This window comes from Cnephaeus nilssonii (genome assembly GCF_951640355.1).
Source record: "Cnephaeus nilssonii genome assembly, chromosome: 16".
NCBI classification, from domain to species: domain Eukaryota; kingdom Metazoa; phylum Chordata; class Mammalia; order Chiroptera; family Vespertilionidae; genus Cnephaeus; species Cnephaeus nilssonii.
In genome coordinates this window covers 25,765,912-25,790,587 of record NC_137087.1, presented here as the reverse complement: position 1 = coordinate 25,790,587, position 24,676 = coordinate 25,765,912, and the positions used below count along the sequence as shown (strand labels likewise).

General features: G+C 38.2%; 1 protein-coding gene across 10 annotated transcripts in view; it reads right to left on the bottom strand.

Moving 5' to 3' along the window:
- Positions 1-1,475: 1,475 nt before the first annotated feature.
- The window catches only part of JMJD1C (jumonji domain containing 1C), a 244,456-nt gene continuing 221,255 nt past the window's right edge, over positions 1,476-24,676 (bottom strand). For 8 of the 10 annotated variants that reach the window (XM_079793546.1, XM_079793547.1, XM_079793544.1 and 5 more), the window contains 10 exons: positions 22,788-23,002; positions 21,590-21,865; positions 17,909-18,077; positions 16,759-16,849; positions 15,926-16,056; positions 15,437-15,559; positions 10,734-10,873; positions 9,361-9,537; positions 2,816-2,947; positions 1,477-2,482 (listed from right to left, as the gene is read on the bottom strand). In XM_079793546.1, the coding sequence (XP_079649672.1) occupies positions 2,393-2,482; positions 2,816-2,947; positions 9,361-9,537; positions 10,734-10,873; positions 15,437-15,559; positions 15,926-16,056; positions 16,759-16,849; positions 17,909-18,077; positions 21,590-21,865; positions 22,788-23,002 (1,544 nt within the window). In that variant the 3' untranslated portion in view covers positions 1,477-2,392. Of the gene's footprint in view, positions 2,483-2,815; positions 2,948-9,360; positions 9,538-10,733; positions 10,874-15,436; positions 15,560-15,925; positions 16,057-16,758; positions 16,850-17,908; positions 18,078-21,589; positions 21,866-22,787; positions 23,003-24,676 lie in introns of all 10 variants that reach the window. The other 2 variants (XM_079793542.1, XM_079793545.1) reach the window with 1 other exon arrangement.

Here is a 24,676-nt window from a genome sequence, read left to right as displayed (position 1 = left end):
ATTCCTCAGCCCATTTCCTCCCCTACCAAGTAGCTGTCATCTATCCCATTAACCCTGTGCCAGGTGGGGCATTACTGTGACATGCAATTGCCCCATTTCTGGCTGAATCTTGCTTGGAGTGGAGGGTGGTGTAATTAGCCTACCAGGAGCTAAAAGATGGTGGATATACCAGGATAAAAACTAAGTAACCTGCAAGGTTACAATGTGGGTTTACCACTTTTTTTTCTTTTAAAGTATGTGCTTTCCAGTTGGGAAGAAAAGGCTATTGGAGACTTGACTTGGGGTGGTGAACAAACAATGTGTTGTACAGATGTGTTGTAGAATTGTGAACCTGAAACCTGTATCATTTGTTAACTAGTATCACCCCAATAAATCCAATAAAAAGAAAAAAAAAAGGAAAGGCTGTCCCTTAATATTCTGCCAGTGCCAGTGGAGAGCTACATATTTCAAATAAAATTCAAATAGGACTATGTGAACCTCAAGCAACTAAGTGATTAACAGTCACCTATTAAAATCAAGACTCCAAATCAAAGCAACTTATCAGGGTCACACAATAAGCAGAATTATATTCTATCCAGTGAACCAACTTCAGGCTCTTCTCTTCCAGTCCCCAACAGTTATTGGCAGAAATCTCTGCTATGAAACTTATATTTGAAATTGCATACTTTTCCCCTGGCCAGTGTGACTCAGTTGGTTGGGTGTTGTCATATGTATTGAGGGATTGCTGGATTCCAGTGGGGTGTGTGCAGGAGGCAGCCTATCGATCGATGTTTTGCTCTCACATGGATGTTTCTCTCTTGCTCCCTCTCTTTTCCCCTCTATAAAAATTGTAAAAAAAAAAAAAAAAAAAGAAAAAATTGCATACTCTCATAATCATAGCTCTTAAAATTCATTTATGGATCCCCCCGCCTGCCCCCCTTTTTTTAAAAAAATGTGTGATAAGTAAATGATGGAGTTACCTGTATTCCTGTTTTGTTGGGACAAGTAAGCTGAGGCCCTTGTTATTAGAGGCCCGATGCACAAAATTCGTGCACTGGGGGTAGGGGGAGTGGTAGTGGTTTGCCCTTCAGCCCAGCCTGTGCTCTCTTGCAATCCGGGACCCCTTGGGGGATGTAGCAGTGCGCCAAGGGGCAGGTGGCCAGGGAGGAGCCAGAACTGGGGTCGGGTGCCGCGCCACTTGCGCTCATTCTGGCCCGCTGCGCCTGCCACCGCCACTTGGTAGTGCTGCTGCGGAGTGGGGAGAGGCTCCTGCCACCGCAGCTGCACTCACCAGCCATGAGCCTGGCTTCTGGCTGAGCGGCGCTCCCCCTGTGGGAGCGCACTGACCACCAGGGGGCAGCTCCTGCATTGAGCGTCTGCCCCCTGGTGGTCAGTGCACATCATAGCAACTGGTTGACCGGTTGCTCAGGTTTTTATATATATAGATGGCTACCAGAGTTGGAAGAAAGCTGAAAGAAAAAAAAAAAGCTTACAAGGATAAAAGGTAAGGGGGAACTGTTTCAGAAAAGAACATAATATCACAAGAAAATGCTGTTAATCACTTTGATGAGGATGAAGCAAGCCAATTTTTGATAAAGTCCTTTTAATGGAAAATGTAAAACCCCTTTCAACTTCCATGTACAAAGCCATATGTAACACTTGCACTTAACAAATAAAAGCAAGCCAATGTTTTAAAAAAATACATCATTAAATGTATATATGTATATATTTACATAGCATATTAAGTTTAATATTTAGCTTTAAAAGTCACATAAATTTTACCAAAATGAGACAATTTTAAATAAATTACACCTTTTGAAAATGTTTAATTGTACAGTCAAGAACTTCAACAAAATATTGAAGTGTCTGTATTTAGTATCTGCTTTATATACTTTATATTTTACAATTTTTACAATTATTTGGCAGTAATTTTCTGATTATGACATGAATGCTGTGCGACTCAGCAGTTTCCCAAATGCAGGCAATAGCTGGTGTTTGTGTCCTATTCTCACAGTAACTGTCTCAATGTAGTGAAAAATATCAGTTATTTTAGTAAACTGTACAAGGTCACATTTACACTTGATCAACAATATAGCATAGAATTTTGTATTTTTTTCCAAAAATAAATACATCATTTTAAATCTGGCATTTTCACAAACATCATATACACTATAATACAAAAGCAGCTATGAAGTGCTGCTTTTTAAATGTAGCTTGTTTTAATAACTAACATTGAATCATAGGAGCTGTGACTTATGCTATACCGCTGTGATGTCAGTAACAAGTAATTACTACAAAGAGAATTTCTTGGCACTGATGGTTTTATGAAGCTTAAGTCAGTGTGCATACATATCATTGTTCAAGAGCAAGTAATCCCACTTCAATGGCCTAAAAACAGCAAACTGGAACACACCTAATTTTCTTCCATATCCTCTGCTTCCTCTTCATGTATTTTCAAAGCTCTTACCACTTCCTTGACTGCATGATACAAGATGTTTTTAACCTGAAACAGATGTTTTGGAATTATGCTAGGATTTCAAATTAACAAATATTAACTGCTATATTAAAAAAAACCTTTTAATGGAAAGCCAAATTCAAGGAAAATAAACGTCACAGTTAAAAAATGTCAAGGTTAATAACTTCTGGTTGTTAAACCAAAAGTTAAAATCAGGGCCACTAAAAGTTATACAATTAAGTGCATAGTGGGGTTAATCTTTGGTTGTTACCCGAATGTGAAAAACTAGGCCATGATGGCCTATGCTATTATGCATGTATTAATATTTCTGAATATAAAAAGCCTGCAGAACAGAAGCTAGTTAGAAAATTCATCTCTTACCTGTAATTTATCATCATAATTGATTTCATCCTTCAAAAGTCTCAATTCCTGTGTTAAATGAAATGATTGTACGAGATGTTCTGGAGACACAAAGTCTTCAGTTACCTGAATACAGCTGTGAAAATTCTGAACCTATCCCCAAAACAAAAGCAGTAAAATGTAATTTTAGGAGGTGAGGATAGCGAAGTTGTCTGTTAATAATAAACACAAAGGACAATTTACCAGAGAACTTATTTTCTCCAAAATATCAAATGCATTTCAAAGCAGAAGACCACACTTTCTCAAAAAGTTCTGCCACTGAACAACTTCATGTAAAGTGACTTTGGAACGTTTTTAAAAGATGAAAAGTTTTCCAGGAATCCTTCAGAGAGGCTGATAATCAGATCTTAGATCACCAATTTTGTTAAGGCAGGTTTTTGGTTACTTAAAAACAAACAAACAAAGTGCAATCAATCTGGATGTTTGTTGTTGCTCCTTTGGCTGCTGGCCTTTTTACTGTTAAGTTTGAGAACAGAGAGTAGGTTAAAGAAAATGAAACTTAGTTTATTTTTTAGGAACTGGGTGATCTGTGCCGTTTATTCCAAATTAACCAATTAAAAATATCCTTCAATCTTTGATGGCATCAGTACTATAACTGCTTTTCAACAGTTGTCTCTCTCCTGACTAAATTGTTTTCATAAGAAGCTGGTACATGTTTTGTTATTTGTTCAACATGTACAAAGCACACTTCACTACTTCATAGAACTCTATTAAGGATCAGTATAATGACAAAGAAAGGACCAAGTTGATCTAATCTTGATTTTGTGATGTTTCTCTGTTGTCTTAAAAATGATATTAAAAGATGTAAGATTCCTGGGAAAGGAAAAATAAATGAGAACTGAGCACTTAAAACTTATTCCATTTTTTTAAAGTATAAAAATAAATTTAATTAGGAGGAGTGAGAAGAGGGAGACAGTAAGAGTGGGAATAGAGACTGTGGAAAAAACCTAATTGATGATAGGGTAATGGAATTCCAATTCCTCCTCTGGGCATAATGATCACCTGAATAGCTGCTGCAGTTTGCAGAGTTCTTTAAAATCTAGCACTGTGCCCCTATTGGTAACTAGATAGCATATATCTATGTATAGAGTAGGTTGCTGGTTCCTCTGGAGGATGAACATAGTGGATGCCTCACATTTTCAGATTGCTGTTTAGTCTCACTACACCTGCAGTATGTGTCTGTAGAACAGAAGCTCTGTATTTCAGAGCATGAAACTATGGATAAGAGGTTCAGCACCTGTTCCAAGATTTAAATTTGCTCTCTATAATATAAGTGAAATTTCTACATATTTCAAAACACGTTTTCCTATGTTCTTACGTGTACAGTCAAAACTGAAAGTTAGCCTAGCCCCGTGGTCGGCAAACTGTGGCTAGCGAGCCACATGCGGGTCTTTGGCCCCTTGAGTGTGGCTCTTGCACAAAACACCACGGCCTGGTGGCGTTAGAAGAAGTTTAAGTTTTAAAAATTTGGCTTTCAAAAGAAATTTCAATCGTTGCACTGTTGATATTTGGCTCTGTTGACTAATTGAGTTTGCCGACCACTGGCCTAGCCGGTTTGGCTCTGAGGATAGAGTGAGTGTTGCCTGTGGACTGAAGGGTCCTTGGTTTGATTCTGGTCAAGGGCACATGCCTGGGTTGCAGGCTTGATGGGGAGGCGTGCAGGAGGCAGCCAATTGATGATTCTCTCTCATAACTGATGTTTTAGGCTCCCCCTCTCTTTCCCTTTCTCTCTGAAATCAATAAGAAAATATTAAAACAAAACAAAAAAACCTGGAAATTAGATTCCATTCTAGGTAAACATTCTAAAGTAGCCAAAGACACATAAGGAATAGGCCAAAATTTGCATATTTGTACTAAGAGCACACACAATATATACAAATAATGGAAAGTCACAATTTTGTTTTCATCTATATTTGTGTAAAAACTATGTTGCATTTTCAGGCCTTCAGGCCTCACAAATACTTAAGTGCATTATTCTGAGTATGAGAGAGAGCAATAAAAAAACAACCCAGAAATCCCTGTCCTCATGAAGCTTATATTCCAGTGGGGGGTTAAAAGCCAATAAAGAAAGTTAAGTAAAATTATGAAGCATGTTAGAAGGTAATGACAGCAATGGAGAAAAAGCAGGGATGATGACTGGTAATTGGGGGACATAATTTGCAGTTTTAAACTGGTGTATTAGGTAAGACCTTACTGAGAAGGTGATATTTGGGCAAAGCCTTAAAGAATGCGAAGAAGCAAGTTGTACAGATATCTGAGAGGAAAAAGAATTTTAGGCCAAAAAAAAAAATAATAATAAATACAGTGGCCCTGGGGTAGGAACATGCTTGGTGTATGTGAAAACCACAAAGAGGTCAAGGTGGCAAGAGAGAAGAAGAGCAGTGGGTGAGGAAGGCAGTGAGGGTTATGTGTGGAGTGTGTACCCATGCGTGCGAAATAGGATACATGTACAGATCGTTTAAGGCCTGTGAGGCTTTGAGCAGAGTGATATGTAAACTAAAAACTACACTTTTTAACAGAATACTTTTGCCTATTTTGAAAAACCCTGGCTCTTCTTTCCCGCCCCGCCCCACTCCCAAAGGAAGTAGATATATCAGAAAGATGTATATGCATGGAATCTCCGAGGTAACAGTGGTTGCCTCTGGAGGAGAGTTACTGCAGGCAGAGTTGAGAAAAAAAAACCTGAATTTTAACCATGAACTCTTTTGTAATGTTTGAATGTTTAAAAATCACATAAATGTATATTTTCAAAAGAAATATATTTTAGAACTGAATGTTCATATGCAAAAAATTTGAATCTTGATCCATACTTTATACTATATAGAAAAATTAATTAAAAATGGACCATAGAACTAAATATAAGAATAACAACTAGAAAATTACTAAAAGAAAGTGTAAGAGAAAATCGTTATGATCCTGGGCTAGGCAAAAAAAATTAGATACAATAATACATAAAAGAAAACTGAGCAATGAACTTCAAAATTTAAAATCTGCTTTTTGGAAGACACCATTAGGACAAGTCACATATTGGGAGAATATACTTGCAAAGCACATAAATAGAGTAGATAAAGAACACTCAAATCTCAGTAAGAAATAAGAAAACGCAATTATAAAAATAGACAAAATGTTTGAACACACATTTACCAAGATAAATACAGATGGCAAATAAGCACAAAAGAACAGATGCGCAACATATTTAGTTATTAAGAAAATGTAAATTAAAACCACAGTGAGATACTAATGCACATTTATTCAAATGCTTAAAAGCAAACTGACAATAAGAAGAGGAAATATAACCTCACATATCTACTTTGGGGAACGGAAAATGGTACAACCACTTTGGAGAACAGCCTGGCGATTTCTTATCAGTTAATCATTCATCATGACCAGGCAATCCCACTACCCAGTATTTACCAAACTGAAATAAAACCTATGTGCATATAAAATCCTTATGTGAAGGTTTATAGTGGCTTGCTTTATTATTGCCCTAAACTGGAAACAACCGACATGTTCTTTAATTGGTTAATGAATAAAAAAACACTGTGGTACATTTATGTAATGAACAACTATACCTAGCAAGAAAAAGGAAACAATTACTGATATACACAATATGGCTGAAACTCAAATACATTATGTAAAATGACTCAAAGGCTACATATTGTATGATTGAAATTATGATATTCTTATATAAGCAGAACTAAAGGGACAGAAAACAGGTAAGTCGTTGTAGGAATATCAGGTGGGAGGAAAGGTTGGCTAAAAAGGTGCAGGAGGAAATTTCTTGGACTGATTGAAGTGCTCTATATTTTGTGTTGTTACCTACCTATTTATCTGTCAAAAAGTACAAAACGCTACACTAGTAAGAATCTATTTTATTATATACAAACTAGAGGCCTGGTGCATGAAATTCATGCACTGGGGGTGGGAAGGCTGTGTCCCTCAGCCCAGCCTGCGCCCTCTCCCAGTCTGGAACCCCTCGCTCTTTACTGTCCTCCTGCTTGCTGCTCCTTACTGCTTGGCTCACTGCTCCTTAGCGCTGCTGCGGAGGTGGGAGAGGCTCCTGCCACCGCTGCTGCACTCGCCAGCCGTGAGCCCGGCTTCTGGCTGAGCGGTGGTCTGGGAGCGCACTGATCACCAGGGGGCAGCTCCTGCGTGGAGCGTCTGTCCCCTGGTGGTCAGTGCGCATCATAGCAACCAGTCGTTCTGCCATTCGGTCGATTTGCATATTAGGGTTTTATTATATAGGATTGTACCTTAAAAAAATGAAAAAGAAAAACAAAAAACCAACCTGCACCGTCCAGTTCAACACAGAAAATGGACATATAAGAATTTTCAAGGAAACTTGTATTACAAAGAATTATTCCTACTTAAAAAAAGATTTACTGTACTTTTATCTTAAACTAGAGGCCCAGTGCATGATTGAATCATGCACGTGTAGGGTCCCCTACACGCTTTCGCTTTTCGCGGTGGAGCTGGGTGCCTGTCCGCTGGTGCACCAGGCCTTTCAGAAGCCTCGGGCTCAGCGGAGGCTTCTGAAAGGCCTGGTGCCGGAGCAGACAGGCACCCAGCTCCCACGCTTTTGATGGTCCGCGGCCGCTGAGGGGGGCTACCCTGCTGTTGAGAGGTGCAGGGGGCAGGTGACTACATCTGACCTACTTGGTTTTGGCTGTGCAGTATAATTATATACTCATACACCCCAGGATCCTGCCTGACAATTGAACATTCAGAGCAGAAGCATAGAAATCAGACTGGAAGCTAATAAGAGAGTTCCTTTTTCCTCTCAGAGGCTCCCGCCCCCTGAGCCTCTCAACGGCCGCTGAGGGGGGCTGCCGCAGATCTGGCTTTTCAGAGGCACAGGGGGCAGGAGTCCTGCCCCCTGCGCCTCTCAACAGCAGGGTAGCCCCCCTCAGTGGCAGCGGATCCGTGCCTCTCAATGGCCGGATAGGCCACCCCGAGTCCCGCCCCCCAGCCTCCCGCCGCCCAATCGTGGGTGTAGCGGAGTGAAGGTAATTTACATGTTACTCTATTATTAGATAGGATAGGCTACTCCTTTGAGGGCATTTCCCCTTTGGATACAGATTAGCCATCCTATGTAATAAAAGGCTAATATGCAAATTGTCCCCTTGACCGGGAGTTCAACCAGGGCCGGGGCTGGCTGGTCAACCTCCCATGGCCCCTCCCCCTTGCCGGCCCAGCCCCAGGCCTCTAGTTTTCTGATAAGAGACAGCAAAGCAAAAAAAAACACACAAAAAAAACACCTGTATGTGGGGTAACCCCAATTAAACCTGAATCATAAATGATCCAACATGTCTGAGCTATTCATGTAACTCCAGGGGAAAATAAAACAATTTAACATATTTATATTTTGTTATCAAAAATGCTATTTGAACAATAAGAGTGATAAATCTAAATCTAACCTTGAACCTGATCTCTTAAAAACTAAGCACCTATAACTTAAGGAATATTTACTTGTGCCATTACAATAGTGTCACAGATGCTAAACAGACAGTAGTAGAATATATAGTTATAGGAAACTCCTTGGTAAAACTACACATAATATATATCCCAATTACCAGGTGGTGGAAAGGTATGAAATCAACTTTGAGGCAAACTAGCTTTTGGGGTTCTTGGTTTCCTTTGTACACTTTTGTTACTGCATGGCCTAAACTCGTCTGTGGTAGCTCCAGATAGTTATGGAAGCCTACTGGATGCTTCCAATCCAGGCCTCCATACCATCACCATCTGTTCTGTACCTGTCTTCCAGGTGCCACACAGTCCAGCCACAGAAAGAAGTATGTGTTTAGTTTTCAAGTCTTGTGGATCAATAGCTATAAAATTTATATACCATCTTTCTTTGGATGTCATTGCTATGTTGGCAACCGCAAGAGGTAGGAGGGACTCTGAAAGCCTGAATTTGGAAATAATCTAGCCAATGAAATTCATTCTACTCAACTGGGCGTGTTAAAAAATGTATGACCTTGCCCAGCTGGCATGGCTCAGTGGTTGATTATCGACCTATGAACCGGGAGGTCACAGTTCGATCCCTGTCGGGCCGTGTGCCCAGGCTGTGGGCTCGATTCCCAGTGTGGGGCTTGCTGGAGGCAGCCGATCAATGATTCTCATCATTGATGTTTCTATCTCTCCCTTCCTCTCCGAAACCAACAGAAATATATTTAAAAAACATGATCTCTAAGATTTAATACACACTCTCCTCCACTATTAAGTTTCAACTATAGAGAACCAAATATATAGTACAGTTAAGTGCTGACTTAATGTTGTCAATAGGTCCTATGACTTTAAAAGTGAAACCACATATAATGAAGCCAATTTTACCAGCCTAGTTGATATAAACAATTTAAATTCCTATGGCATACGAAACATTACGTGAGGACCTGCTTTATCTCTTTTTTCCCCTAAGTCTTAAAAATTAGATTTCCATCCACTAAATCAGAGATAATACAAAAATGGAAATATGGGTGATGTTTAAGCAAGTTAAAAGGTTATACCTGATGAAGTGTTCCTGCTGGTAAGACAATGGCATCACCAAGGAACTGAACAAGAGTGCAGGCTCTAACTCCATATTCCTCAAGCAGTCTTTGGCGGAGCTTTTTGTTCACATACCAACTCTGATCACGTATTGGATCATGTTCTGGTAGAACTTCAAGGCCTTGCTCTTTTGAAATCTGAAATATGGATTGAAATTAAAATATGCACCCCAACTTCAGTAAGGGAAATGGTAAATCCTGTTGCATTAAATTTCAATTTTCTTTACAAGTCTTTTGTTCTCACAATCGTATAGATGATTGAGCTTAAGTTGGAGAAAATATTCTACAACCATTTGAAAAGCCAGAGGATATTAAAACACTGCACACTGATAAAGTGAGGCACATTCCCTTCTCATCTCCTTCCACTGTGAAGTTTATATCTACTTGTTTCCTTCCTTATAACTGTTTCAAGAGTACAATGTAGAGATGAGAAAAAGCTTAGTTTAGTAGCTTTTTCCAGAAGCCAAATAATTCGTAAGTATGGACTTCATAAAAATTTCTTGATCCTGCTCTTCTCTTAAGGTAGGTACTTTTTACCTTTTAAGATAAATACCTTTATACTATTAACCTCCTAACCCTTGACAAATCAACTTCAAGGAACCATTTACTAATCACTGAATAACCTTCTGTTTTAAAAAGCATAATTTGTAATATTTTAAATTAAAATACTGGTAAGTATTCTGGCATAAGATAGTAGGTACAGGGCTATAGCCCTCTGCACTGACCAGAGACCTATGTCCATTCAGAAGGAAAATGAAGTAATATAAGAAAAGCAGCAATGATGGTCCCCTAAAAAAATCTCTAAAATTAGAAAATTTAGAAAATATTTGAACAAAGGGTTTTAATTATTCAGATGAATGTGTCACATTCATTTAGAATGTCCAACAACCAAAATAAATGTACAATTACTAAAAATTTCAGTCTATTCAAGTAAGTATATCAGCAATCAGATATGATAGAGTAATACTCCCCAGGTCAACAGCAAAAAGAAGTCAATAAACAATAAAGATCCTACATTATTAAATGACTAGTAGCCCAGTGCACGAAATTTGTGCATGGGTAGGGTGCCTAGGCCTGGCCGGTGATCAGGGCCAATCTGTGGGGCAACCGATGGGGTGATCTGGGGGCCCCGCTGACACCGCCTTGGCTGGCCTTGAGCATCTTCCCCCTGGTGGTCAGTGCGTGTCATAGTGACTGGTAGTTCCGCCATTTGGTAAATTTGCATATTAGGCTTTTATTTTATAGGATCTTATTTTGAACGCCAAAGAAGTTATATTAAAAATTAGTCTTTGCTTAAGGTGAAGAGATAAACAAATATGCAAACTAAATGATACCTTCTGAAGAAATTCCCTTATCTTGTCAACATCTTTCCCAGCATAAATATGCCACAGAGCACCAGGTATTTCACTTGAGTCCTTCAATCGTTTTCTTATAATGTCATCCAAATCTTCTTCTTCAAATTTCTTGAGTATTCCTAAAACACCAGAGAATATTTTCAAATTGGTCAGCAAAGACTACTAGCAGAAAGCCAAGTCTCCTAAAATTGACCTATCAGAGGCAGCACAGTGCTTGATAGACTGGGACTTTTCAAGAGGAGATAAACCTCAAATGTTTTCTAATTCCTGGGAGATCTCACATATTACTAATCCGTAATCAAATGCAAATGCCCTACATGCTGTGGTTTTGAGGAAACATCAGATCATTCTTTTGAAATGTTGGCAAACCAAAAACTGTATACACACACACACACACACACACACACACACACACGTCTGAACAGAAAAGAAATGTTAACTATGGTTATCTCCCTTTTTATCTTTAAAATTATCTGTAAGGATTTCTTAACTCAAATATTTATTAAAAGTTTACAATGTGCCAGACACTGTCCTAGAATGTTGGGGATTATAGTTAAGAAAGACAGTCAAGACCTCATAGAGTAAAAGAGGGTATTAATAAATGTAGACAAATAAACAAGAATATCATGTAGTGAGTGCAAAGACGGGTTCAGTTCTCAAATATAATTCTGATAATGTTTATTTATAAAATGCCAGTTGATGATTTTTTTAGTTAATCCTTACCTGGATATTTTTCCAATGATTTTTAGAGTGGAAGGAAGGGAAGGAGTGGGAAGGAGGAGGGAGGAGAAGAGAGGAGAAGAGGGGAAGAGAGAGAAACACAGATATGAGATAGACATACAGATTGGTTGCCTCCATTCACATTCCAACTGGGAGTCAGGATCGAAACTGCAAACCAGGTACGTGCCCTTGACTGGAAATCAAACCCTTCAGTGTGTGGGCCGATGCTCTAACCACTGAGAAAACTGACCTGGCCCAGTTGATGGTTTTTAAATGTAGTTTAAAAAAATATATATACATACATATATATATTTTTTAAATACATTTTATTGATTTTTTACGGAGAGGAAGGGAGAGGGATAGAGAGTTAGAAACATCAATGAGAGAGAAACATTGATCAGCTGCCTCCTGCACACTCCCCACTGGGGATGTGCCCGCAACCAAGGTACATGCCCTTGACCGGAATCGAACCTGGGACCCTTTAGTTTGCAGGCCTATGCTCTATCCACTGAGCCAAACCGGTTAGGGCTTAAATGTAGTTTTTAAAAATAACTATTTAAATTGATTTTTAGTTGATTCTTATAAGTGTGTGACTGGGGATCAAACCTGCAACCTTGGCTTATCAGGATGGTGCTCTAAGCAGTTGAGCTACCCAACCAGGGCTAATGTGTTTTCTTTAACAAAATTATAATTTAATAACCTTAGATAAAAGTTTTTCAATTACTTTTCCTTTAAATTTTATTGCTCTGTAAATTAAAACAACAAAATCATAAGGAAGAGGAAGTTTATATTGTTTAATGAAGATCTCTAGTGGGAGATGATAATATAAGTTACACTTTGAAGGATAAAAATAGGAATTTGCCAAAAAAGTGATAGGAGAGCCATTGTAGATGGAGGAAAAGAAAAAGTGCGTACTTTTTAGGTCACTGTTTCTTAATGTGTTTTAAGCAGTATTATATCCCCAAAACATTCTTTTTTTTAAAAAAAAAAATATTTTTTTATTGACTTAGGAAGGGAGAGGGATGAAAAAGAATCATGGATCAGCTGCCTTCTGCACACCCCCTACTGGGGATCAAGCCCGCAACCCGGGATGTGCCCTGACTGGGAATGGAACTGTGACTTCCTGGTTCATAGGTTGATGCTCAACCACTGAGCCACGCTGGCTGGGCACCCAAAACATGCTTTACTTTTTGTGCCTATCTATAAAAATTGGCAAAACTTTACATAAAAGACAGTCAAAGAACTAAAATATGTTTTCTCAAAAGATCAAAAATTATGCTATATGCCAAAACCGGTTTGGCTCAGTGGATAGAACGTCGGTCTGCGGACTGAAGGGTCACAGGTTTGATTCTGGTCTAAGGGCATGTACCTTGGTTGCGGGCACATCCCTGGTGGGGGGTGTGCAGGAGGCAGCTGGTCAATGTTTCTCATCGATGTTTCTAGCTATCTCTATCCCTTCCTCCTCTCTGTAAAAATTCAATAAAATATATATTTTTAAAAATTATTCTATAAATGAGAGATGAAAGGTATGCAGAAGCAAAGGTGATTAAGAAAGTTCCAGCATTTAAGCACATGAAAGACTAGAGAAAAACAGGCATAACTTCTATATTGCAGACAAATTGCTATAGGGAATGATTTGAAAAAGCGTAGCCCTAGCCGGTTTGGCTTCAGTGGATAAAGCGTCAGCCTGCAGACTGAAGGGTCCTGGGGTTTGATTCCAGTCAAGGGCACATGCCTGGGTTGCGGGCTCGATCCCCAGTGGGGGCCACGCAGGAGGCAGCTGATCACTGATTCTCTTTCATTACTGATGTTTCCATCTCTCCCTCTCCCTTCCTCTCTGAAATGAATTAAAGGAGAGAAAGAAAAAAGAGTACAGTGAAGTATAAAGATAATTAACCCTGTGGCATCACAGGCTTTGAAAGGATAAGTAATCTCAACCACAGGTCACACATTTCTGTGCTAGAGCTGGGACTATAACTCAACTGTCCCTGACTCTTAAATCCTTGGGTGTGGGAGAAGCAAAAGGTTTTTATCGATTATTAGAGGCCTGGTGCATAAAATTCGTGCACGGGGGTGGGGGGAGGGGAAATCCCTTAGCCTGGCCTGCAACCTCTCCAATCCAGAGCCCCTCGGGCCTAAACCGGCAGTCAGACATCCCTCTCGCAATCCAGGACCACTGGCTCCTAACCACTCACCTGCCTGCCCGCCTAATGCACCTAACTGCTCCCCTGCCTGCCTAGTCGCCCGTAATGGCCCTCCCCTGATGGCTTGGTCGCCCCCAACGTGCTGGGGTCCCTCAGCCCAGCCTGAGCCCTCTTACAGTCCGGGAGTCCTCAGGGGATGTCCTCGGGGGAGCGGGCCTAAGCCAGCAGTCAGACATCCTTAGCTCTGCTATGGAAGCAGGAGAGGCTCCTGCCATCACTGCTGCACTTGCCAGACGTGAGCCCAGCTCAGGGCTTCTGGCTGAGTGGCACTCCCCCTGTGGGAGCACACTGACCACCAGGGGGGAGCTCCTGCACTGAGCGTCTGCCCTCTGGTGATCAGTGTGGGTCATAGTGACTGGTTGTTCCACCGTTAGGTCAATTTGCATATTAGCCTTTTATTATATAGGATAATCAATAATCAATAGCAAAGGGACCTGAGAAACAATGTAAAAGTGAGTTTCTATAGTTTTGGGAGAATTTAGGATGAGATGTATTATAGAAGCTGTCAAATATACAGAAAAGTTTAGTGAATACTATAATGAAACCCCACATCCCTGGCAACTAGACACTAAGCTATACAAGCATTCTGGGCTCCAGATATAGATATGATGATCTAAGGGATGGCTGGATGCCACCCATTTCACAGGAAGTGCATGTAAACTATAAAATGCAGAAAATTAAGTCTATAATTCTATGAACAGTATTAGGAATCAGGGAGTAGTTTCATAGGAGCCAAGACCAGTATCTGAAGGTGACATAGTGATTAAACAGTGCCATTTATTTATAGAGGTGGCAAGTAATGAAAGGACCAGAAAGAAATCATTAAATTAGCCAGTTGTGAGAGCCATAGCACAAGTAATTTCAGTGGGGTAGCAGGTATAGAGCCCAACCTTATTCAGATGAAATGTGAAAGGGAGGTGACAGACACAGCAAAGAATTTGTTATGAGAGCAAGAATAACAGGATGATGGCAAGAAAGACATGGTTTGAAGGAAGTTTTCTTTTGAAAAGGAAGGAATGGTCCAGAGTGCACTCCTACTCTGAAGAAAAGAAGCTAGTTAGTGGAGAGGGAAAATTTAAATGCCTATTTCTATAAAGAAGGGAATAACGGATGAATAAGGTTTCAGAAAGAAATCCAGAGGATGGAATCTAAAACCTATACATTGGATAGAAATGTTATTTCTACTTTAAAAGAAAAGGCCCCTTGCCTTGGATGGTGTCCTCAATTGGATGGAGCATTGACCTGTACACCAAAAGGTGGCAGGTTCGATTCCAGGTCAAGGCACATACCCAGGTTGGGGGTATGTGTGGAAGACAGCTGATCAATGTCTGTCTGTCTGTCTGTCTCTCTCCCCCTTCCCCCCATGTCTTTAAAACTCAATAATAAAAGAAAAGGCCCCTTCTAAATGACATTGGAGAAAAAAATCATCTCCAGAGTTCCAGGGTCTACTGTCTATTCTTCAATAAATGTTTATAAGTGAGCTTTAACAGTCTATTTTCATTAACACAATATTTAATGAAAAGGGAAAGAGCCAATAAAAATATCCATTTTTAAAATTAAAATTCCTATTATGTAAAAACAACAACACACAGGTAAACAATCCCTCCTCAAGTAATAAAGATTAAAATATCCCTATATCCATTGTAATTCTTTTTGTAATCTTGGCTGTTAACTCACAGGCTGACATTCTGGATAACACTAGTGTGTGTGGTTATTCAACTGTTATTCCAAACATCACTACTCTGTAAGTTTCTTTACCTGCTTTTGAGAGAATGCCATTTCCTTTTGCTATGCCAACATAGACTAGAATATTTACAACATCAGAAACTTCGACATGGAGATTTGTTGTTCCTATATCATGATCTTTAGCAGCAGCTACACCTGTGTATGAAATAAAATTTTACTTGACTATTTTACATATCCCAAAACAGCTCTATGAGGAAAATTTAACCGTGAGTTTTACTCTCCATGATTCAAAACCTCCCCCCAAAAGTCACAATCCTGAAATGTCCCATGAAAGTGAAATCAATAGAAAATGGAAATATTTTGCAAGGAATTAGCAGGTACTTATCTATATATGGGATATAAATTCCTAATATATTTATTGATTTAGAAAAATATCTCAATGGATTATTAAAAGAACATATTTAGTGTAACCTAAAAATCATTAGACAATTTATGTATGGAGAGAAGTTAGTTAAAATTCCATAGAATTCCAAGTTGATGGAAATGCAAATATATACCTACCATAGGCACTGCACAACCTTGGTCCTAGATCAGGGCGCACAAAAAATGCTGGCAGATGAGAGGCCAAATTGAATTTTCCTTCTGGATTACAATATTCTGGCAATGGCAGGCTTTTTAAAAAATCTTCATATCTGAAAAACATTGGCTTCTTTTGAATACATATTCCAAATATGTAATTTTCACCTTGTTAAAAAACATAATGCCTTTGATAGGAAACACTTTCCCTGACTTCATTAAAAGTTTAAATGAGTGCATAATACATCCGCAAGCAAAGAACAGAAGCCATACTGAAATGGCAATGCTGACTAATCATGACAATTAAAAACACCATGAATAGGGAAGTCCCAAAGAATGCGTCCTTGATATGAGCATTCTTTCCTTTACTGTCCTAAAATAGACTCTCCCCTGCTGAGACTACAGAAATTCAGTTTCTATTTTTTTTATTTATAAAATCCTCACTGGAGGATATTTTTTTCCATTGATTTTTAGGGAGAGTGGAAGTGAGGGGTAGAGATAGAAAGAAACATCGATGTGAGAGAGACACCAATTGTTTGCCTCCTGCATGCGGAGATTGAGCCTGCAACCTAGGTACATGCTCTTGACCAGAATCAAACCCACGATCCTTCAGTCCCAAGGCCTATACTCAAACACTGAGCCAAATCAGTTAGAGCCAGTTTTGTTTTTTCGTTTATTTTTAATTGAGGAAGAAAATGCCTAACAGTCACTTTTTTTTGTTGTTCCTTATCTTCTGGGTATAAATCTCAGCTCAACTTCAAAAAGCTAAGTCAAAAAAATGAAGAAACAAAACAAAAAAAAAACTTCAAAAGATATACCTGGCTGGCATCATACTCTTGAATTCTTCTCCTGAAGGGCAATCTTTCAATTTTAAAACAACTGTTTCTCCACTTTTCGTTTTTTGCCGTTCTATAAAGAATACAATTAATTACAAAAAAGGTAATCTCTGCCTTTTTATTTTTATTAATGTTTGGAGAGGAAGAAATGTAAAAAGTGAATGAATAAGTCAATTGTTACACAGTAGGTAGTTAATGAATGCGTGCATAATTGGCTTTTATTTCTTATATACTCAGTTTTAAGACTTTTGTTCCTTATGCATATAAATTCTTTTTAAAATATTTCTACAATTTTTATTAAAATTACCTTTTTAAATTTTCAGTGTTTTATATAAATTTTGTAATTCAACTTCCAAAGGTTTATGGGGTTGCCAAGTAATATTCCTCATGTGATATAAGTAACCATAATTAAAAGACTTGTTCATGGCCAAAAGAAATTAGATGTGGAGACAAGAATAGGATCCAGTCTATTTCCAAGCACAGATGGTTCCTGACTTAGGATGGGTCAACTAAACCATTTTCCAATTGTGTGAAAACTGGCATTCAGTAGAAACTATATTTCTAATTTTGAATTTTCCTCTTTTCCTATGCTAGCTATGTGGCATTTTGTGTTTATTTTGCCCACTGTATGTAAGCTAATGTAACATTTAAGGTAGTCTAGGCTAAAAGCTTGACATTCTATAGGTTAGGTCAGTGGTCGGCAAACTCATTAGTCAACAGAGCCAAATATCAACAGTACAACGATTGAAATTTCTTTTGAGTCAAATTTTTTAAACTTCTTCTAACGCCACTTCTTCAAAATAGATTCGCCCAGGCCGTGGTATTTTGGGGAAGAGCCACACTCAAGGGGCCAAAGAGCCGAATGTGGCTCACGAGCCGCAGTTTGCCAACCACGGTGTTAGGTGAATGCATTTTGACATGATAATTTCAACTTACGACTTTATCAAAATGTAACCAATTGTAAGTTGAGGAACATCTGTACTTGTTTCTTTTTATTAGATAAAAAGTAATATAGCAGTTTAAAAGATTAAAAACCTGGTAAGTTGTATTTACAATTTATTGTTTTTGGGGAGTACTAGTATGTTTAACAAAAACATTAAACGGACAACAAACAAAACAAAAACTAACGTACTTGAAAGTTCTTCAAAACCATCCCAGAATTCCTTGACATTGCCATTTGAAATAATGCTATCTTTGCAGTTCAGAAGATCAGCTTGGTGGTCTCCAAAATCAAGACTAATTGATTCTGACTTCCATAAGCTCATGTTCATTTTCTTATGTACACCAGAAACCACTGCAGGCTTATAAATAGATAAATAAAAGTTGAAAGATATATGGACACTTCCAAAATTAGACTCTATAAGCACATACAACAAATGTTCAGTTTTAGTACTAATGAGAATAAGAGTTATGAAAAATAGGCCCTGACTTGGAAAGATGTTCACAATACAGTATATTGTTAAAAAGAAAAAGTGATGAGGGAATGCTGTGTAGAATACAGTAAAAATTTCATTTCTAGACAGTATAAATATGATTTTTGGTTGCTTTATTTACAGATTAATTTTTAGACACAATATAACCTACTCATTTGTTTGTATTATATGTATTAAGATTTTTAAAGTAAATTATATAAAAAGTCCTTGAGCTTAAAAGTCTATATACATTCTGAGTTTCTATTACTTAAAACACATACTTACATTTTTTACCTTGACAAGGATCATGATAAATAAAAATATTAAACTAGGCATAACATTAAATTTCAAGCCTAATGACTATTCTATGAAAGTGAATCTCTCCTTTGAAATCCTATGAATTAAAAATCCCTCAAGGCTCTCTAAACTAAAAACCAACAACTGAAGCTTTATAGCTTTCAAAACTCCAATGCTGATGATTAAAAAAAAAAAAAAAAGAACACAAACCTCTTAGGCAATCTGATGTATTATTCTCAGCCCGCTCCCTTGCCCCCACCTTAATTCCTTTATTATAAATCAAGATGAAGGTCTGGGATATAGAGAACACAAAGTTGTGACTTAAAAGTCTTCTGTAAAAGAAGTTTAAGTACACTTAAACTTCATAAGATAATTAAATTTAGGGAACCATAGAAGAATAACCTCTAGCTAGGGTTCTTATAACAATAGTCATCTCAAAAGCAAAGAAAATAAAAAACCACCCTAAAATCTGGTTGACTACATGGATGACTGCTCCATTAAACTTACTTTCAATGGGCTTAATGATATGTCCAACTATTATTAAAACAGTTCAGCTATTAGATAATTAACTATTGTTGGTAATTCACATATTAATTCTCAGCCCCAATTATGCATATTCAATAATATTCCTTATCCAACCCTATGCCATTCTATCTGATGGTAACCAGCAGCTTAAGAAAGATTTTTTAAAATTATAGAGGCAAGTTACTTAGAATATTCTGAAGCAGAACCCCTAGACTATCATCATCATCATCTTCCCAAAATACTGAAAACTCTAATTTGACTCAATGCCTCTCATTCCCCTCTAATTCAACTTTCTATCTGCTTTGATGTCATTTTAAAATGTCAGTTTACATTGATTACTGAAGTAAACCTATTATCTGTAGGATAAAGTGCAAACTTTTTAAGTATGATATATAAAGGCCATTCATAACCTGAAAAATCAGATTCATAATCATAACTCTATCTCATTTCCTTACCATTACCCCATAGAACTCTTACATCTGTGTTCCAGACAAACGAAACTACTTAACACTTCCCCCCAAACCTGATGCTTTTGTTTAAAGCATCTCCAACCTACTATCTAGAAAAATTTCACTTAACCCCTAGGGCATTAATTCAGATCAGCCTTTTTAAATTAGTACTCTAGTTTAGTCATTCCCTATTTGGGGTTTCTATAGTTACCTTGAACAAACTTCTTAGAATATTTAATCCTTCATAATAAAAAGGTAATATGCAAATTGCATCACTCCGCTACGCCCACGATTGGGCCGGCTGGAGGCGTGGGGGGCGGGACTCAGGGTGGCCGATTGGCTGGCAGTAGGAGTGGGGGGCGGGGACTCGCGAGTCCCCGCCCCCCGCTCCTCCCACCCGGCGCTGCGGGAGGACCCATGGGGCAGGTGGCGGAATTCGGGGTGGCCGGAATTCGGGGTGGCCGATTGCTTGGCTGCCGACACCAGTTTTCTGCCAGCACCAGTTTTCCTCTGGCCACCCCCGATCGGAGCGCCTAGACGAAAACTGGTGCTGGCAGCCAGGTGAAGGAAAGTCTACTGCACGAAACTTCGTGCAAAGGGCTTCTAGTATGTTTATAAAAATACTTATGTGACTATTTCAAACCCACACAAAATTAAGTGGTCTAAACTATAACCCAGCAATGGTATTGAGCTTTGAGAGCCAAGCCCTGCCCCTCAAAAAAAAAGAAAAAAAGAAAAAAAAGGAAGCTAAACATTGTGTGCTGTCAGCCTTCTTTTATCCATGGCTTCTGAATCACCAGATTGAACCAACCATGAATAGAAAATAGTAGGAAAAATAAAAGATGTTCTGTTGTTGCTGATATGTACTATGTAGTTAAGGCCTATAATTGTTTCCTTTGTATTAAACACATAAAAACAAATTTATCTTGTCATTATTACCTAAACAGTATCATATAGCAACTATATACATAGCATTTACACTGCACTAGGTATTATAAGTAATCTAGAGATAAAGTATACAGGATGTGAGATACGGCATCAAATGTATATAATGTACAGGTATGTATTTTTTCTGGGGAGAGAGAAACTAAACTGTCATCAGATATTAAAAAGGATTACTGATCTTAAAAAAAGATTAAGAACTGTACTAAAACAGTTCTTACTCATATCTTACTAATTTTTATATAACTTACTCATTTTCATATCCTTTGTGGCAAGCATAAAGAATGGATTTTATTAGGTGCTCAATAACTATCTGAGGAATGAAGAAAGTGAAACAAAATAGCAATGATGTTTTTCAGAAAGCAAGAAAAAACTGAAGGTGGTAATCTAAAATCATGCAAATTCTTAATTTTGTTCATAATTTGTGCATTGATGTCATATACTGCCATTTGAAATGTGTATCAAACATTACATCAAAACTTGGTTCAAACATTTTAAAAATATGTATATATTTTATTGATTTTTACAGAGAGGAAGGGAGAGGGACAGAGAGCTAGAAACATCGATGAGAGAGGAACATCGATCAGCTACCTCCTGCACACCCCCCACTGGGAATGTGCCGGCAACCAAGGCACATGCCTCTGACTGGAATCGAACCCGGGATCCTTCAGTCTGCAGGCCAACGCTCTATCAACTGAGCCAAACCAGTCAGGGCGGTTCAAACATTTTTATTTGAGAATTATATAATGGAGTTTGTCATTCAAGACTAGATGAACTAAGTTAAAAATAAATAGTCTATGAGTAAACATTAAAGGCAAAAACATCTATACTTTTCGTCAGTTCAAGAAAAAATGCTTATATTACCACTTTAATAGCAGATATGAAATCTATTAAGTAGACTAGAAGTGTCAAAAAAAGGAGGTACCAAACTATGTAAATACAATGGCTTTTTAAAGTCTGCTGACTGATTAAAAAAAAAAAAAATCAGTGCTTTCCTAAATTCATATAAATCTGGTCAAAAATAAGAATTCAGAAACAATCAATCTGGTAATCTTTTTATATCTTACTTCTGCTCCAAATATGTTAAGTACTATCCCCCCCTTTTTTTCTATTTCTAAGAGAACCATTTTGCCTCTTTAGTTTCAGTTCCTCTAAGAGTGTGCACTAAAATCAGCTTAAAATACTCACTTGTCCATGTTTCCAACACTCTTTGAAAAGCTTCCAATTATTAGTATTTTTATAATCCTTAAGCCAAAGAATATGCTTTTCACAGATCCAAGAATGTGGTATATCACTGTACAATTTGTTTTCATCCATGGCAGATTTTCTGCTTTCTCTAGGCTCTTCTTTAAGGTCTGGTTTTACATTTATCTTAGCGGCTTTATTTGGTGGAATTTTGTTTTCAACAACTGAAGCAATTATGTCATCAAGAATGTTTGGCATGGTCCTTCCACTTTTACCACTCTATAGGGGGGAAAATTATATTTTGAGAAGAAATGCAAACAGTTTTAAATTCACTTTTTAAAATTTTTTACTCTTCACCAAAGGACATACTTAGAGGGAGACGGGGAGGGGGAGAGAGAGAGAGAGAGAGAGAGAGAGAGAAAGGGAGAGAAAGACATTGATATGAGAGAGAAACATTTATCAGTTGCCTTTCTTAAGTGCCCCAACTGGCAACCTTTCGGTGCACAGGATGACGCTAACCAACTGAGCAACTCCAGACAGACTAAACTTTCATTTTGATTTACTAACATAGCAAACAACTAACACACATAATTTATTTGTCCTCAAGAATATGTACATGCCATTGAATATGGATCTCTAGTCCTTACACTGTTCCTGCCCTTAGAGGTGGGAACCAGAATTTTGGTGGTCTCCCTGTGAGGCCAAGTCTGCAGCAACTTGAAGTGTGGCTTTCCTACTTCTTATATTGTTTTAGGATTGGGGCAGAGGGCACAAAGAGGTAGAATTTCCAATATACTTTTAATGGCCACTAAAAATGTATGCCTATCTATACAGTTATCTGTATTTTTCTCTGGAGAATAACGAAAGCAAAATTTATTTTTGAATATTTTATTTTAACTAACCAAACATTTACCTCCATGTTCTCCCCTCTCCCCTCATTAGATATATGGTTTTCAAATTCTGCAGGAGTATCTTAGGGCTCCTTCTGGCATCAAAATGCCACTTGTCCAATCTTATTCATTCACCTTGGAAAAACCAAAATCTCCAGCTTTCAAGTTATGAGTTATAATGCAAACAGGAACATGCCAAATAATTTGGTGTATCTGATCTGACTCTATTTACTATGTAGTTCAAAGCAGCGTCTCCAAATCATCTAAACTTAAGGCCCATATAAAGGTAAAAAATCTGGCATCTCACTCACGGGGGTTCCCATCGAATATACTGGTGCAAAGGCAATGCCAGCATCTGTAGAACCCACACGTAGCTTGCCAGCTGTTGTGGTCAGTAAATCCCGTAAGGTTGAGCCTTGTTCATTATTCTGGGACACTGGAGGTGATGTTCTGCTATTTGGAGAATCAGGACTGTCTTGTTCTCTCTCTTCTTTAATTTGCTTTTCAAGGGCAAATTCTTTATTTTCTGAAATAAAACATTTTATAAAATTAAGCATGCTGCTAAAGTACAGACAAAACTGGCACTCTGTATTTTATAGTGAGACATAAAAACTATACACTAGTGATTTATTCACCTCAACACACACCAAAGGATGGGCCAGATCCTTCAAAATGGAGTCAAACGGTTTGAATATGAAAAGGCCTTCCTCAAAATCTTAGACATGAGTTTATACTTGCCACAAATGAGAACACTATAGCTAAGACACGAAGAAGGACTAGGTATACCAGTTAATAATGCGGATTTTTTTTCAATAGATGGAGTTACACATATGTTGATATATATGCGATTTGATATGTAAGCTATTTTGTTGTATTGACAGCAAGCTTCAAAACTTCGTATGTCAAGTATTCTGAAGTGTTAACATCATAGATATTTTACGCCTAAAAATGTTGAATTTCGTGCCAAAAGAAAAGCATTTGCTAGAAGTCGTAATTCATTATTTTGAAGAAAAGTGCTGCTGAATACTTCGGGAAGCTTATGGTGAACATGCTCCATCTCAAGATACTTGTGAACGCTGGTATAAACGCTTTAAAAGTGATGATTTCGATGTGAAAGACAAAGAACATCCAGGTCAACTGAAAAAGTTTGAAGACCAACAATTACAAGCATTATTGGATGAAGATGCGTGTCAAACTCAAAAACAACGTGGCAGAAAGATTAAACGTTGCTCAGCAAACAATTTCTGATCGCTTACAAGCAATGGGAAAGATTTTAAAGGAAGGAGAATGGCTGCCACATCAACTGGACAAAAGGCAAATGGAAAACTGAAAAGTCATCAGTAAAATGTTGCTTCAACGGCACAAAAGAAACTCTTTTTTGCATTGAATTGTGACTGGAGATGAAACGTGGATTTATTTTGAGACCCCAAACGCACAAAATCACGGGTTGATCCAGGTCAACAACCACCAACATCGACTGCAAAGCCACATCGCTTTGGAAAGAAGACAATGCTCTGCGTTTGGTGGGATCAGGAAGGTGTGGTGTATTATGAGCTTCTAAAACCAGGTGAAACCATTAATACTGATCGCTTCCAACAACAAATAATCAATCTGAACCACACTTTGATCATGAAACGACCAGAATGTTCCAGAAGACACGGCAAAGTAATTTTGCTTCATGATGACGCACCATCACACACTTCAAAACCAGTTAAAGACACATTAAAAGATCTTGCCTGGGAAGTATTAACCCACCCTCTGTATTCACCAGACCTTGCTCCTTCAGATTACCACTTGTTCTGATTGATGGCACATGTACTTTCTGAGCAGCACTTCAAAACGTACGGAGAAGTGGAAAATTGGGTCTCTGAATGGTTTGCCTCAGAACAAGTAAAGTTCTATTGGGACGGTATCCACAAATTACCTGAAAGATGGGGAAATGTGTAGCTAGCGATGGACATTACTTTGAATAAAGCACTTTTGATGTTTCTCTTGAAATTACCGTGTATTCTTTGATCACAAAATCCGCATTATTAACCGGTACACCTGGTATATGTAACAGATCTACTGCCCTAGAGGCTTTATTGATATGCTCATCCCAGAAATTATTCTGCTACTAATTTTGATGCAATCACAGGGAAGTGAGTTCCTAATAAGAAAAGACAAAGGTTTTACTGAAGCTAAGCCATCATGGGAAAGA